Source organism: Stenella coeruleoalba (assembly GCF_951394435.1).
Source record: "Stenella coeruleoalba genome assembly, chromosome: 9".
Lineage (NCBI taxonomy): Eukaryota > Metazoa > Chordata > Mammalia > Artiodactyla > Delphinidae > Stenella > Stenella coeruleoalba.
Genome location: NC_137155.1, coordinates 69,163,485 through 69,179,499, shown reverse-complemented (window position 1 = coordinate 69,179,499; position 16,015 = coordinate 69,163,485). Strand labels below are relative to the sequence as shown.

At 34.1% G+C, this 16,015-nt stretch overlaps 1 protein-coding gene across 1 annotated transcript in view; it reads left to right on the top strand.

Annotated features, from left to right (window-relative positions):
• Positions 1-16,015, top strand: part of SAMTOR (S-adenosylmethionine sensor upstream of mTORC1) — an 87,867-nt gene that overhangs the window by 14,675 nt on the left and 57,177 nt on the right. The window contains exon 2 of the mRNA XM_079932107.1: positions 3,021-3,162. Within this exon, the coding sequence (XP_079788233.1) occupies positions 3,021-3,162 (142 nt within the window). The remainder of the gene's footprint in view (positions 1-3,020; positions 3,163-16,015) is intronic.

The window sequence follows — 16,015 nt, the reverse complement described above, 5'->3', positions numbered from 1 at the left end:
CAGACATATAACATAGTGTATACCTAGTAGTTGGGGTTTGATACTTTTTGTTGAATAAATACATGATTTAAAAGTTCTGGGTCCAGAATGGCTTACATGGACCATAGTGAATATGTCAGGTTCATATCTCTATTAGAGCAGATACCACATTTTAATACATCTTCTCCCCTTCCTTTGATGCCAGTGCTTGCTCGTTAGCTTTATTATTCTCTATAGTGTTTGACCTAGAGTATTTTCCCAGCAAATCTGTTGAAGGAATGAAAAGTATGTACAATTGCATTAGTTTCAATTATATATTAAGTGTACTGACTTTATTAATCACGTTAATCTCAGTATCAGCATATTTAGAGAGTCTGGAGACTCTTAAATGTTAGTGAAAACATTAAATAGAAGTTTACAATCAGTTTGATAGGCTTACAGACAAAATGTGAATCCTTCCTCAAAACTTTAGTAGAGCAGATAGTAAGCCTTAAAACTACATAAAAAATTGAAGTATTTAAAGAGAATTTTGAGTGTGAGAAACTAGAGGTCATCTAAAAAGCTGAAGGGCAATAGGTTTCCACATATATATAAACTCGTCTTTGTATCTCGTAACTAGTAGAATAATTCTAGGGTAAATTGAGTTTCACAGTATACGATGTTATAGTAAGGACTCTGAGAATTTATAGTAGATGCCTTTGGCGGCTCACAGCATACCATTGGTCCTTGGGTGTGGTGGACAAACACTGTGAGCTCAGAGGCACTTGACCCCGACGGAGTCCCATTTTAAATGTGTGTTGCTTTCTTTTCTATTTTTCACCTTTTTCCAACACTGATGGAGCCCACTGAGGGAATCCCCTTTTTCAGTGCCTAAGTGTAGACTTAGAGGTACAGGTTGTTAACAACCCTCAGTTAATGGGGGATAGTAACTGATAGATAAATGCTCCAGCCTCCCATCCTTTAGGTATACAATTCCAGAGGCTTTCTGTATGCTTCTGTGCTGCCCACAGCAGCAGCCTCAGTAATGCACCCTTGTATTAGCATTTTCTCCTCCCTTAACTTGTTCTCCCCACTCTCTCACTCCTGTTTCATAGGGTTCCCTCCTAAATAGACTACTTGAACCCAGGTCCTTGTCTTAAGTTGTACCTTCTGTAGAATCTAAACTAAGAAGTCTTAAAAAAAGGAAATCTGTTTAAGTATGTTAAACATAGCTTTTCCCGAACGTATTTGATCTTAAAACTTTTGTTTGAATGACTTCTATTACCAGAAAATGTAGTAAATTTATGTATTTATTTATAATATGTACATTACATAAGACAGTGAAACTTACATATTCAAACAAAGGGCCTTTTAGAGTTGACGATATCCATCTCAAAAAAAGATAAAGCACCTTTAAAATAATACTGTACCTTAATGAATCATTTGACATCAAGTCTGATGAGTAAAGTCAGGAATAGTCTTATGAACATCATAGGTTTATTAAGGTATCATTAATCAAAGTATTTGTTTCAAAGACTTTACTTCCTGTAGTCCTACTTAGATACTTGATAAATAACTACATCTGAAAGATGTTACTAAAACTGAGGGGTTTTTCTTTGAGAATGTAGAAAAAGTTGTTTGCCTGCTTGTTTTCAGTGGACAGTTATTGCCAACCTGCTGTATAACAAATTGAGAGCCCTGTCACTACACAAATATTAGTGATTAATGAAAATATTATTGTATAAGAACATAACCATGAAAAAAGAGAAAGCTTTTCATTCTTTTGGGGTTTAAAGTCAATATTCAGACCAAGGCTGAGACTGATACATATTCATCTTAACTAAGCAATGTGAGTGTGAGGGCATATTTGTACCCTTATTGCTCTTTCTGGTATTGGTCAAACTAGAAGGCTAATAGTTTGGTTTTCAGCTCAGTATGTGCTGGGCTAAGTGCTTAAAATAACCAGTAAAGTTTTTCAAATTTTGAATAGATAAGTGTTGTTAAATTTGAACTATTATAATTCCTTTTCTGTTAAAAAAAAAACCAACTCTTAAATACTGGAATCTAATTGTCTCACCTGGGGAAAGAACTTGAATATAATTATCATCCCCAAATTTGGTTGTTGTATTTATGTTTTTAAGTTTATTCTGTCGCTAAACAATTGCCTATATTTGAACATGTGGCAAGAGAACCTAGATTATGTCTAAGAACATTGATTGAAGCCAACTTGATAATTTTTTTTACTCTTTTACCTTTACAATTATGTAAATGTTATTTATTTGATTGTGGCATATTCATACCTTTCTTTATCAGAACTCACATTGATTTTTCAAATTAAATATGATGACTGATCTAATTAAAAAAGAAAAAAGGTAGTAGCTGGAAGTAATGCTGTGGCCAGATAATGTAGTCAGCTTATAATTTTTATTCATCTTATAAAGACTCAAAACTTTGGAGAGTTTTCCAAGGTAATTTCTCTAGCAACGTTTTTGCACTAGGATTATAATTTTTTAAGTGTAGTATGCCTACAGCAAGTCCAAGTGTATCAATACACAACCATTTAATTTGCATGCTAATTTACGTTGCCATCTCACTTATCAACCCCTTTTAATATAGAAAACTGATAAATTTGTAGAGATCCAAGAAAATAACAGACAAGAAGAAGGATTAAGTGGCTTCTCTGTTGCTGCAAGGTCGTATTGCCCAATGGTAGCAGGACAATTAATGTTTGAATGCCCAGCCATACTTGTCCCCTACCGGGATGTTTTTGGTTTATAAATTGATAACTTGTGTATGTCTACTTGTATTTATTAGTTTTATTCAGCTTCACAAATCCATCTGTTTAAAATGGTAAAATTTATTTGGTTATCAAATCATCATGGTTAAAATGATGGATCCAATTTGCATAAAGGAACTTCGAAAATTATGAAGTTTAAACTTCATAGAATTTTACTTCATGAGTTTGCTTTTATTCGTCTTTAAATAATTGTAGATTATGCTGAAGCTTTTAGGAGCCTGATGTATTTTAAGTCAACTTAATTTAATTTTTTCCTTGTTTTTAGTGGGAGATTTTGATAAGATCTGGCGAGAACATTGTGAGGATGAGGAAACACTTTGTGAATATGCTGTTGCAATGAAAAATTTGGCAGATAATCATTGGGCAAAAACTTGTGAGGGCGAAGGTCGTATTGAATGGTGTTGTAGGTGAGTGTTTTTATGAACTAACAGTTTTGGTTTCTAATGTATTATTTAAATTCTTAAGTCTAAGTAATGCCGTATATGATTCATTGTACCAAAATAGAAATGTTTTAAAACAGATGATGTCTTTTAAATAGCTTCTTCCCATTGCCTCACTTTCTCTATGTTTATTTCATTCACCATTTTTTAATCAAAATGTTTTTCTTTGATATAACTTAAATTTCTTTGTTTCAACTTTTTAAGTGTATAACTTTAAATACATTTGTTTAATTAAGCATTGGTACATTTAAAATATGAGATTTAGCACTTGACTCATCATTAATAAGTTATAGTATAGAAAGTTCTTTAGATAATTATATTTGGATTCAAGTAAAAATGAATACTTTCCATTCTTTAAAGCTGAAAACATCTTAAAAGTTTCCAAATCCTGAATTTTTATATGTGATTCAGGGTATTCCAGCACTTATATTGACTTTGGATAATGTTTATTTTCTCATAGCAGAGCTTCTAATTTTAAAAACATCAGAAAATGGAATACTGCTGATCATTTCTCTCAAGTGGTAAAATAATAAGAATGAATTTGTATATTGACTGAATTTAAAAATCAATTCCCAGAAAACAAAACATTATCTTTCTGCTTGGACAATAAGTTTATGGTAACTTTAGGTTTATATTTCATTTCAATTATCTTTTATTCAAAGTTTCTGTTTTGATTTCATTTAAAAGTTATATAATAGTGCCTATTTCATTTATTCAATAAATAATCCAGAGAAAAATATGTATTTTACTTCGTTCTTTTATTTATTCATTTAATAAATAACTTTAAGTGATTGTCTTCTGTGTACCAGTCACATCATAGGCACTGTGAGTATAGCACTCAACCAAACAGATAAAATCCTTGCTCTCATTGAACTTACATGCTAGTGAGGGTTAGAAGCAAGAAACAATACATAAGTTAAATATACACTAGGTCAGATAATGGTAAGTGCTGTGAGAAAAATAAAGCAAGGAGAAATAAAACAATTTTAAAGAGGGTAGACAGAGAAGGCCTCACTAAAGTGATGTGTAAAAGACATGAAGGAAGTAAGAGAGCAAGCCTTAACAAGTCCAGAGGCCTTGAGACAGGAGCTTGCTGGCATGTTTCAGAAACAGCAAGGAGACCTGTTTGGCTAGAACAGAATGAGAAGGGGAGAGTGATAGAAAATAAGATAACAAACAGCTAGATTTTGTAGGATCTTGTGGACCATTGTGAAGACATTGGCCTTTATTCTGCATGAGATGTGAAGTCATTAAATGTTTTAAGAAGAAAAAGTTACAGGATCTTACTAATCTTTTGAAATGTGTCAAGGATTTTTAAGAACTAATTGTAGTGTTAAGATAGATTATAGAAAAGGCAAGGATGTTAGTAAGGAAACCAGTTAGGAAGCTGCTACAGTAATCAAGGCACAAAGTTATAGTGAAACAGTTTTCTTGGAGAAGGAGAGAGTGAATGGACAGACAGTGTGGTAGGATTAATGCTCAAATGAGTATAATGACTTAAGAGAGGAGCAGGGGAGATGGTGATGTATACATGGTGGTGATCATGATGATATGTAAGAAGTGAGCTGAAAATGTGAGGTAGGTGAGGAACAGTGAAAAGATTGGTATTATCAATGGATTGTGGAGCCAAAGAATTGTGGAGTTGAGGAACTAAAGGAAGGAGCCAGAATAATAAGAAATGAGATGCTTGGGATTAAAATGTTTGGGTTTTTTTTTTTCTTTTTCTAGAGAAAAAATGGTTATAAATGTGACTGTTCTACGGAGTATACATTTCTCCTTCAAGCTAAGAAACGCAAATTGAGGCATACTACTGAGCCAAATATTTCCCTTGTGACACAAAGTAATAATGTAATCCAATCAGGACGTCAGTACCATCGCTATTTAAGACCAACATTCTTTGCTCTTAGCAGCACTGCTTTTAAATTAGTATTCCAATACATCAGGCAAGCTCTCAGACTTTATTTCAAATACCACTTTGATATGTGGTATTCTCATAGGAGCATTTGCTTGTACCTTCCACTTGAATAATGAATATGCCTCACACTTCGCTCTTCTTTCTTCTTCCTCAGATTTGTGTTTTTATCAGTAGTTTTTGTATCTACATGTGTTCTGAAAGAGGTTATTTTTAGGTCAAACTGCTGAAAAAGAACATTAATAAGAATTTAGGTCAAACTGCTGAAAAATAACAGTGGCAAAATATGGTAAAAAGATGTTACTATGGAAAGTAATCCCAAGAGAAGTTTTATAGTGTCTTTACTTTAAACTTAAAACTAGGTTGGGGAAAAAAGGCTTCAAAGCAATATTGAATTTTGAAATGAGTTATCTGTATTTCTAACTTGGGTTATATGTATTTCCTTTCCCTGTTGACAATTCTAAGAGAGCAGTGTCACTCTGAAAAGCTAAAATCAGCTTTAAAAGGGGTTTGACAAAAGTTTACTTCCAGTAGTTATACTTAAAACTTTAGAGGAATTTGATATGTGAAATAAGTCTTACTGACATTACCTTGCTGAGATTTTGTTGACTGTTTAGCTTGAAGAATTATACATAAGATTTCCTTCTAAAAATTAGTAAAATTTTATTTGTAATATGAAGTATTTAAATTAGAAACAAAACACAATATAAAGTTATAGTTGTATGTTTAATAAAAGAATTTACCTTTTCTAACTCTCCACACAGAGGAAGGAACATATAAACACACCATTTCCTGAACCATTTGAAAGTAAATTGCAGATGACATGACATTTCATCTCCATCTCCTACATAACCACAATACTATAAACACATTAAGACAATTAACAGTAATTTCCTAAAATATCTAGTTCATAAAATTCAGATTTTTGTTATTGTCCCCATAACATGCTTTATAATTTTTTTCCCCTAAATCAAGGCTTGTGCTTTGGTGGTTAAATTTTTTAGGTTATTGTTTTTGTTTTCCCTAACATTGCATTGTTTTTAGAGAAATGTCAGTTGATTTGTAAAATATACCACATTCTGTATTTTGTGATTGTTGGTTTGAGGTGATTAGTAGCATTGTTCAAATATTCTGTATATCCTTACTGATTTTTCTTTTTGGCCTTCTATCAGTTACCAAAAGAGATGTTTCCAAGATATCATTTTACTTAATTTTTCTATAATAATTTGGCTCTTCTTTAAAGATTTCATTTTCTATTGAAGTTCTCCATATTTTCATCTATTCAGTTAATATTTTTCTCTATTAAAAAATTTATAATAGTTATTTAAGTCCTTGTCAGCTTATTCCAACATAAAATTAATCTGTGGTTCTTTTTCTTTTGGCTGTTTTTTTCTTTTGGTTATGGATCATTTTTTCTGCTTCCTTGTATGTCTGGTAATTTTAAAAGTACACTGGGTTGGCCAAAAAAGTTTGTTCGGGTTTTTTCGTAACCGCTTACAGAAAAACCCGAACGAACTTTTTGGCCAACCCATATATACTGGCATTATGTTTAGAAGAGACTGGGGTAAATATTATTTTCCCAGAGAGGGCATGGTTTTTTCTCTGATAGGCAGCTGGGATAAGAGATTGAACACTTTGATCTTATCAGGAGTTAGGCTGGGTTGAAGCTTGATTACCACTTTAGATAGTTTCAATTCACATCTGGCTTCAAATGCCTTGAGAGTGAGTCTTGTTCTGTGTATATTACAGGTACCAACCTGTAGCAGGACTCTGGGACCTAAGCCCATGGAAGAGTGCAGAGAATTTTTTTGCTTTTTTAGTCCCACTCCAAGTCTCCAGTGCTCCCCCCTCCCCTATCTTTTTCTTACTTGAAAAAAGACCTATGGGGGAAGGCAGGAGAATGGCGAGAACAATCTCTGCATTTGGGTTTCTTAAAGTTTCCAGTGTGTCACTCCATTCTAAGCAGCCATTGAAAGCTCTGCTGCTTTTCCTTTAATCGAACAAAATTCCTCTACCTTGGAAGGCTTGATCCTTCACCACTCATGCTCCTTTTCAGCAAATGCACAAAGTGCCTGTGGTCCCTTCCATTAGACCTCTTTGCGTACTCAGTTCTCTTGATTTCTTTTTAATACATTATTTTTAGATTGTGTAGGTTTTTTTCTTTTTTCCTAGTTATAGCACAACCAGGGGTCTATTGTGATTATCTGTATCCTAATCCAAAACTAGCTTTGTGTCTTTGTTTTGGATTTATTTGATTGTTTTATCATGGTGCCATTTAACTACTTCCTCAGTCTCCTTTATTTCTTGTAAACTGAACATTGAGTCTAAAGTGTTGATTCAGGTCCCAGATTTTTGCCAAAATATTTATTAGGTGAAACTGCATACTTCACGTTGCATCACGTTAGCAAGTTCTTATTGTCAGGTTATTCCACTGTTAGAGACGATAAATTTTGCCATTTGGTTAAGGTGGTAACTACTAGATCCTTCCATTGTAAACTTATGTTTTCCTTTTGTAATTAGCAAGTCATACGTAGAGTGACATTTTTGGCTTGTGAATCAATCTTGTCTCCCAACAATCTTTCAACTAACAGGTTTACTCCATTTATTAAATAAATTTGGGGTGGTAAAATGATTTTTTTAGTTGTATCATTCCTTGCATTTATTAGCGGTCATTCTTCTGTAAATAAAAACTTTCCCTTATGAACAGGGAATGATTACATGTTTTCTGGAAAGGCTAGGTAAAAGTAAACATATACATGTAATTCTTTCTGTTTAATTAGCAATTTTCACAGTAAGGAGTTGGTGTAATGGTCAATTCCAATTGTGACAAGTGAGTTGTGGTTTTGTTGTTGTTGTTTGGTTGGTTGGTTTGGTTTTGGTGGGTTTTGTCTGTTTGTTTTTGGAATATCACTGCAGGCTCCTGGATTCACTTTTTCCATCAGTCTTTGATTTGTGTTTGAGTGTGTGTTTGTGTTCAAATTAATCTGTATTTAGCCAGTGGGAGCCTCTTCAAAGCTGGCTTCTTGGTTCTGACAGCACCTTTGAGCACTTCTTGCTATCTACTACAAGATAAGCTTTACCTTCCCAGTCAAGACCTACAATCAAGGAGCCTTAGTTTCTTGTAGTGAGAAATAGAAATTAAGATCTGGGCACTAGATATGCTTCTGCGGTGTCCTTTCTTCTAGACTTTTTCACTGAACAGAAATATTATATAGTCTTAAATTCATAATTGGTATTTGCTATTCAAATGTAACATTACAGGTTTTTTGCCTAACTTCTCTGTTTTATATTTCTATATTATCTCTTCTGTTACTCTGAAGGACTTAGTTTGGAATAACATCAACATATTTGCTTTGTTCTATAGTTCACATAAAATGGTTTCAAAATTACAGTACCAATTCTACTTCTAACAATAAACTGAGTGAAGTTTAAGATTTCTTTGCAGTTCTTTCGTCTTTAGAACATATCTCACTAAGGGTCAGAATACTGTGTGTAAAAGTTACATGAAACAATTCTTTTGTGTATGGTTATGTTACCAATTTACTATGCAGTTAGTTTCACTTTGTTTTATGGGCTTTTTTCTTATTTTCTTTTAATCTGGGGGAATATAAGGCATTTACATGGTTCAAAAGTCAAAACTTTACAAAAAGGTATACTCAGAATAGGCTCCCTTCCATTTTCTTCATTTGTTTCTTGTTTCTCCTTTTTGAAGAAATAAGCAAATTCATACAATGTATATACATGTATCCACCCTGTCTTATCTCTTCAAGTGGTACATGTTTTATACTCTCTTTTGTACGTTTCATTTTTACTTAATATTATGTCATGGAGTTCATTCTATTTGATATTGTATTAATCAGGGTTCTCCAGAGAATTGGCTCATGTGTTTGTAAAGGCTGACAAGTCCCAAGATCTGCAGGATGAGTTGACACGCCAGAGACCCAGGAGTTCCAAACCAGTGGTATAATTCCTATCCTGAGGCCAGCAGGCTCGAGACCCAGGAAGAGCTGCTGTTTCAGTTTGAGTCCAAGGCAGGAAAAATTCAGTGTTCCAGTTGAAAGGCAGTCAGGCAAGAAGAATCTCTCGTACTCTGAGAGAGTGTCAGCTTTTTTGTTTTATGCAGACCTTCAAGTGATGGGATACAGCCTACCCTCATTAAGAAGGACAATCTGCTTTACTCAGTCTACCCATTTAAATGTTAGTCTCATCCAGAAATATCCTGACAGAAATACCCAGAACATTTGACCAGATATTTAGGCACCCCGTAGCCCAGTCAATTTGACACATAAATTGACCACCACAAGTATATAGATGTTTTCCTCATTTTGTTAAGTTACATACAAGCTTTTTCTGTTACAAATAGTGCTGTAACGAATAACGTTGTGCATATTCATTTTGTATTTTTGGCATTGTATCTTTGTAGACGTGGAATTGCAGAGTAAAAGAGTAAATGCATATGTGATTTTGTTGGATATTGCCACATCACCCTCCATAGAGGTTATATCATTTAATTCCACCAGCAAAAATGACAATACCTGTTTCTCCAAAATCTTACCAACAGAGTATGTTGCCTACCTGTTGAATTTTTGCCAGTCTGATAGATGGGAATTGATATCTCTATGTGATTTTAATTTACGTGTCTCTTATGAATGATGTTGAGTACGTTTTCATATACTTAGGAAATATTTGCCTTTTCTTTCTGTGAATTATATGTTTGTGTTTTTGATGCTTTTTTTCCTAACGGTTTTTGGTCCCTTTTTTCTTGATTTTTTTTTAGAGCTCTGTATATAATTTAGAGATATGTGCCCTTTTTCTTTGAGTTTGTATCTTTTGCCATGCAGGTTTTTGTTTTGCCATGCAGAAGGTTTTTGTTTTCACATAATCAGATATATCTGTCTCTTCTTTTATTGCTTCAAGATTCCAGTTGTCTTAGAAAAGCTTTTCTGATTCCCAGACTGTAAGAATTCCTGTTAGAAATTCACTCATGTTTTCTTGTAGTACTTTTATGGTAATCATTTTTTTTTTGACATTTAGATCTCTGACCTCTTTGGAATTCATTCCAGTGTTTGTTGCAAAGTATAGATCTACCCCCCCCAATAGTTATTTATTTCTCCAACATCATTTATGAAAACGTCTACCTTTTCTACAGTGATTTGACATATACTTACGTGATATACCAAGATTCCCCACATAATTGGTTCTGTTTTAGGACTTCCTGTAATGATTCCTTGTCTATATCATTTAATCCATGCTATTCTATATCATTCTTCCGCCTCCCCACCACCATTCTTCTTTCTCAGGATTTTCTTGGTTATTCTTGGTTTTTTTTTTCACCATATGTACTTTAGAATCAACGGGTCTAACTAAATTTTTTTTTTAACATCTTTATTGGGGTATAATTGCTTTACAATGGTGTGTTAGTTTCTGCTTTATAACAAAGTGAATCAGTTATACATATACATATGTTCCCATATCTCTTCCCTCTTGCGTCTCCCTCCCTCCCACCCTCCCTATCCCACCCCTCCAGGCGGTCACAAAGCACCGAGCCGATTTCCCTGTGCCATGCGGCTGCTTCCCACTAGCTATCTACCTTACGTTTGTTAGTGTATATATGTCCATGCCTCTCTCTCGCCCTGTCACAGCTCACCCTTCCCCCTCCCCATATCCTCAAGTCCATTCTCCAGTAGATCTGTGTCTTTATTCCTGTCTTACCCCTAGGTTCTTCATGACATTTTTTTTCCTTAAATTCCATATATATGTGTTAGCATACGGTATTTGTCTTTCTCTTTCTGACTTACTTCACTCTGTATGACAGACTCTAGGTCTATCCACCTCATTACAAATAGCTCAATTTCGTTTCTTTTTATGGCTGATAACTAAATTTTCTAAAGTTTGTATTTTTATTGGGATTACCTTAAATTTTTTAATAACTGGAAAAAAGTGGAATTTTTATAATGTTGAGTCATTGTATCCATGAAAAAGTTATATATCCTTCCATTTGTTCTAGTCCACTTTTGAATTTTCAGTAGTGTTTTAAGGTTTTCTGTATAGTGATTATGCACATTTCTTATTATGTTGATTCCTAGGTACTTTATCATTTGTTGCTATTATAAATGAAATCTTTCCTTCCGTTGTATATCCTAACAGGCTATTGTTTGTATACATGTGGAGGCTTTTGATTTTTGTATGTTTTACATCCTGTTTTACTGAATTCTCTTACTGTTTGTATTACTTTGTGATTGATTCTTTTGGATTCTCTAGGTATATTATCATATCTGTGTATACATAGAGTTTTATTTCTTTCTGTCCAATTCATTTAACTAATTATTTTTCTCTTGTCTGTTGCATTAGCTATGTTTTACTCATTCAGTGATGTGTGTGGTATGTCCCCATTATATAAGTTGCTGGCTTTTTTGGCTGATATATAGATACAATTTAACTGTTAGGAAGCATTCACCAAGCCCTGATTGATTGATTGATTTTATTAGGAATAGCTGTTGGATATTGTTGAATGTCCTTTCAGTATCTATGGAAATGAATGTTTTCTCCTTGATTTGTGAATATAGTGAATTATATGGAAGGATTTTTTATATTGAATAATCCTCATATTCTTGAGATACATACTCGGTCATATTTGATTCTGTTTGTTAAAATTTTATTTCATATTTTACATTGATATTTATTTTTATATTTTGTATTTCTGTATTTTTTGTAGACATTCTCACACCTGATTATCATTGTATTTGCTCCATAACAAATGACTTTAGAAAATTTTCCTTTGTTTATATGGTCTGGAACTGTTTAAACAGTTTTGGCGTTGCCTAATTTGTACTTGTGTGTTTTATTTATAGAGGTGACTGAGTGATGGCATGGAGAGGTCATTGCCATTGAAAGAATTTATTACTTACATGCCCTGAGAGAAGTGGGTATGCCATGTCACACAGGGAAGCACCACATTTGGTCAGGAGGCAGAAGCAGGAGTGAGGGGAAAAAATAGACCTGATCCTTTATAGGGTTTACATGGGAAAGGCAAAGCAGTGTAAACAGTATAGGACTGGCTAGTTTGAATAATTTTGGTGGGCTTTGGAACATACGAGCTGTCCCTAACTGTCTGGTACCTGGACCTGAGTTAATTTAGGGTTTGGGAAACATGGACTTGTGTGAGAGTTAAATAAAGGAAATGGTTGGGTTGCAACCCATAGTTGCAACTCTGAGAGGCGCGCTCCCAAGTAAGTTGTTTATTATCTTTAGGAATTAGCTAGCCTTGGAGAGGCAGTTTCTCCCTGGGTCTGTAAGGCCCTCCCAGATGTCAGAACATCCTAAGTTACAGAAAATTAAAAGCTTGATAAATACAGGGGTTATCTGATTTTTGAAGCCTTGGTAGAATTCCTCAGTGGATACTGATGCTTTTTGGTGAAGCAACTCTTTGATAACTTTCTCTTATTTCATCTATGAATTTTGGGTTTGTTTAAATTTTGCAATTTAATTGCAAAATTAACTGCAGTTTATTAATTCTACCAGTAATCAAGAGTCAAGTTTAATAAATTTTCCTATATCCTATATTTAATATACTTACCTAGAAAAATTATGTTTCATCTAAGTTTTCAGCTTTATTTGTATAAAGTTATACAAATTAAAGAACCAGTTTATGTATTTATTTGTTGGTTCTGTTTTTTCCCAACATTAATATCTTACTCCCTTTTTTTTGTTTTACTTTTTTCCCCTAATCCTTTGAGTTAGATATTTATTTTATTTATTTTGATTCTTTCATTTGTATTGATATAAATATTAAAGGTCTGAATTTTCCTCAGGTCGCTGTTTTAGTGCATTTCTTAGATTCTGACTTGTGGTGGTTTTGTTATTGTTTTTTAGAAGTTCTGTGATTTTTATTAGTACTTTGACTCCAGAGTTATTTAACTTTTAAAAAAATTTGCAGGTGAAGTGAATTTTTTGTTTTATTTTGTTATTAGTTCTAGCCTTATTGCGTTGAGATTGGATGATTTTGTCTATTATTTTTCCTATGGCTCTTACTGTAGTTTTATTTGTGACCTAATACATGTATATGGTAATTTTTGTGAATATTCCATGTGCACTTGAAAAAGAATAGAGTGAAGTTTGTTATGCAGTGATAAGATAAACCTTATTATGCTCTTTAGGGCTTCTGTAACCTTACTTATTGTTCATTTACTTGATTGAGAGTGGTGTGTTAAAGTTCCCTGTTTTTAGTTTTGCCTGTTTCTCCATGCATCTCATGGAGTTTCTGCTTTGTAAGGATGGCTGCTATGATACATAGTACATGGCTTCACTGGGAATTGTGGTCTTCAGCATGATAAAGTATCCTTTCTTAATTCATTTAATGCTTTTTATTCTCTACCAGCCTCTTCTTCAACATTTCCCAGTCATCTCATAGATGAAGTTCATGCTTTAATAATCTTGCAACTGTGACATTCTATGAGTTCTTACCTACCAAAAGCTATATTTCTGTAGTTTTGTTACAAGGTGCATAACTTGGCTAGATATAAAATCCTTGACTCACACTTTATTTCCTTCAGTTTTGAAAAACAAAATGTTGCTCTATTTTAGTCTCATTTTGTATCGTTTCCCCTTTTTCTCCCCCCGCCACACCCCCCTTGCCTTTTCCCTGCACTCTCTATTGAACCATTTGAAAGTCAGTTGCAGAGATCACAAGACTTTTGCTCCTGAATCCTTCAGTGTGTATCATTGCACTTAGTTGTTATCCCTCTTTGGTCTTCTTTAATCTAGGAAAATTCTCGGTCTTTTATGACATGGACATTTTGTAAAGTCAAAGTTTTACAGACTGTCTCTCAGTTTAGATTTGTATGGTTGTTTCTTTGTGATTAGGTTCAAGTTAAGCATATTATTAGCAAGAATATCACATAGGTGATATTGTATCCTTCTCAGGGTACTGCATCAAGAGGTACATGATCTATTCTGTGTTCTTTTTTTTTTTTCTTTCAAATAGTCATTATTGTTTTAGAGCAGTTTTAGGTTCACAGCAAAATTAAGCAGAAAATACAGGTAGTTCCCATACATCCTGACCCCACACATAGGCAGTCACATCACAATCAACATCCATCTATAGTGCTACCTTTGTTACAGTTGATGAACCCACACTGACACATCATTAGAATCCAAAGTCCATAGTTTACATTAGGGTTCACTTTTGGTATTATATATTTTATGGGTTTTGAAAAATATATAATGACAAGTATCCACATTATAGTATCATACAGAACAGTTTCACTGCTCTAAAAATCCTCTGTGCTCCAACTGTTAATTCCTTCTCCCCCCAACTTCCCCCCATACCCAGCAACCACTGACTGTTTTACCGTCTCCATAGTTCTGCCTTTTCTAGAATGTATGTAGGTGGAATTAAGGTATTTAACCTTTTCATATTGACATCTTTCACTTAATAATGTGCATTTAAGGTTCCACCATGTCTTTCTTGGCTTGATAGCTTATTTCTTTTTAGTGGTGAATAATATTCCATCGTGTAGATGGATCAAAGCTTGTTTATCCTTTCAGCTACTGAAGGATATCTTGGTTGCTTCCACATTTTGGCAGTTACGAACAAAACTGCTGTAGAGACTTCCCTGGTGGTCCAGTGATAAAGAATCCACTTTACAATGCAGGGGACGCAGATTCGATCTCTGGTCAGGGAACTAAGATCCCACATGCTGTGGGGCAACTAAACCTGCGCACCACAACTATTGAGCTCGAGTGCCTCAACTAGAGAGCCTGCGTGCCACAAACAACAGAGCCTGTGCTCTCTGGAGCCCGTGCTCCACAACTAGAGAGAGAAAACCCAAACGCCACAACTAGGGAGAAGCCTGTGTGGCACAACGAAAGATCCCACATGCCTCAATGAAGACCCTGTGTGCTGCAACTAAGACCCGAAGCAGTCAAAAATAAATAAAGTAAATAAATAAATAAATCTTAAAAAAAAAAAACTGTTGTAAACATCCATCTGCCGGTTGTTGTGTGGAAGTAAGTGTTCAACTCTTTTTGGAAATACCATGAAACTTGATTGCTAGATTATATGGGAAGAGTATATTTAGTTTTGTGGGAAATTACCTAACTGTCTTCCAAAGTGACTATACCATTTTGCATTACCACTAGCAGTGAATGAGAGTTCTTGTTGCTCCACACCAGCGTTTGCTGGTGTTAGTGTTTTGGTTTTCTGTCATTCTAATAATGTGTAGTAGTATCTCATTGCTATTTTAATTTGCATTTCCCCAATGACATGTGATATGGAGAGTCTTTTTCTTATGCTTATTTGATATCTGCACCTTCTTTAGTGAGGTGTCTGTTAGGTCTTTTGCCCATTTTTTAATCAAGTTGTTTGTTTTCGTAACGTTGAGTTTCGAGGGTCCTTCATATATTTTGGATAACAGTCTTTTATGAGATAGATCTTTTGAAAATATTTTCTCCTAGTCTATGGCTTGTTTTCTCATTCTATTGACATTGTCTTTTGCAGAAGTTTTTTATTTTAATTAAATCTAGTGTCTCAGTTTTTTTTTTTAAGGGTTGTGACTTAGATTTGGCAATGACTTTTTAGATATAACACCCAAGTTCATCTAGATTTTCTCCTAAAAATTTATAAAACTCTCTTAAGAGTTTTAGAGTTTTGTGTTTTACATTTAGGTCTGTGATCCATTTGGAGTTAATTTTTGTGAAGAGTGTAATATCTGTGTCAGGGTTTATTTTTTTGGCATGTCGATATCCAGTTGTTCCAGCACTATTTGTTGAAAAGACTGTCTTTACTCCACTGTATTACTCCACTGCTCCTTTGTCAAAGATCAGTTGAATGTATTTACATGGATCTATATCTGGGCTCTCTCTTCTGTTCCATTGATCTACTTGTCTATTGTTCTGCCTACAACATAC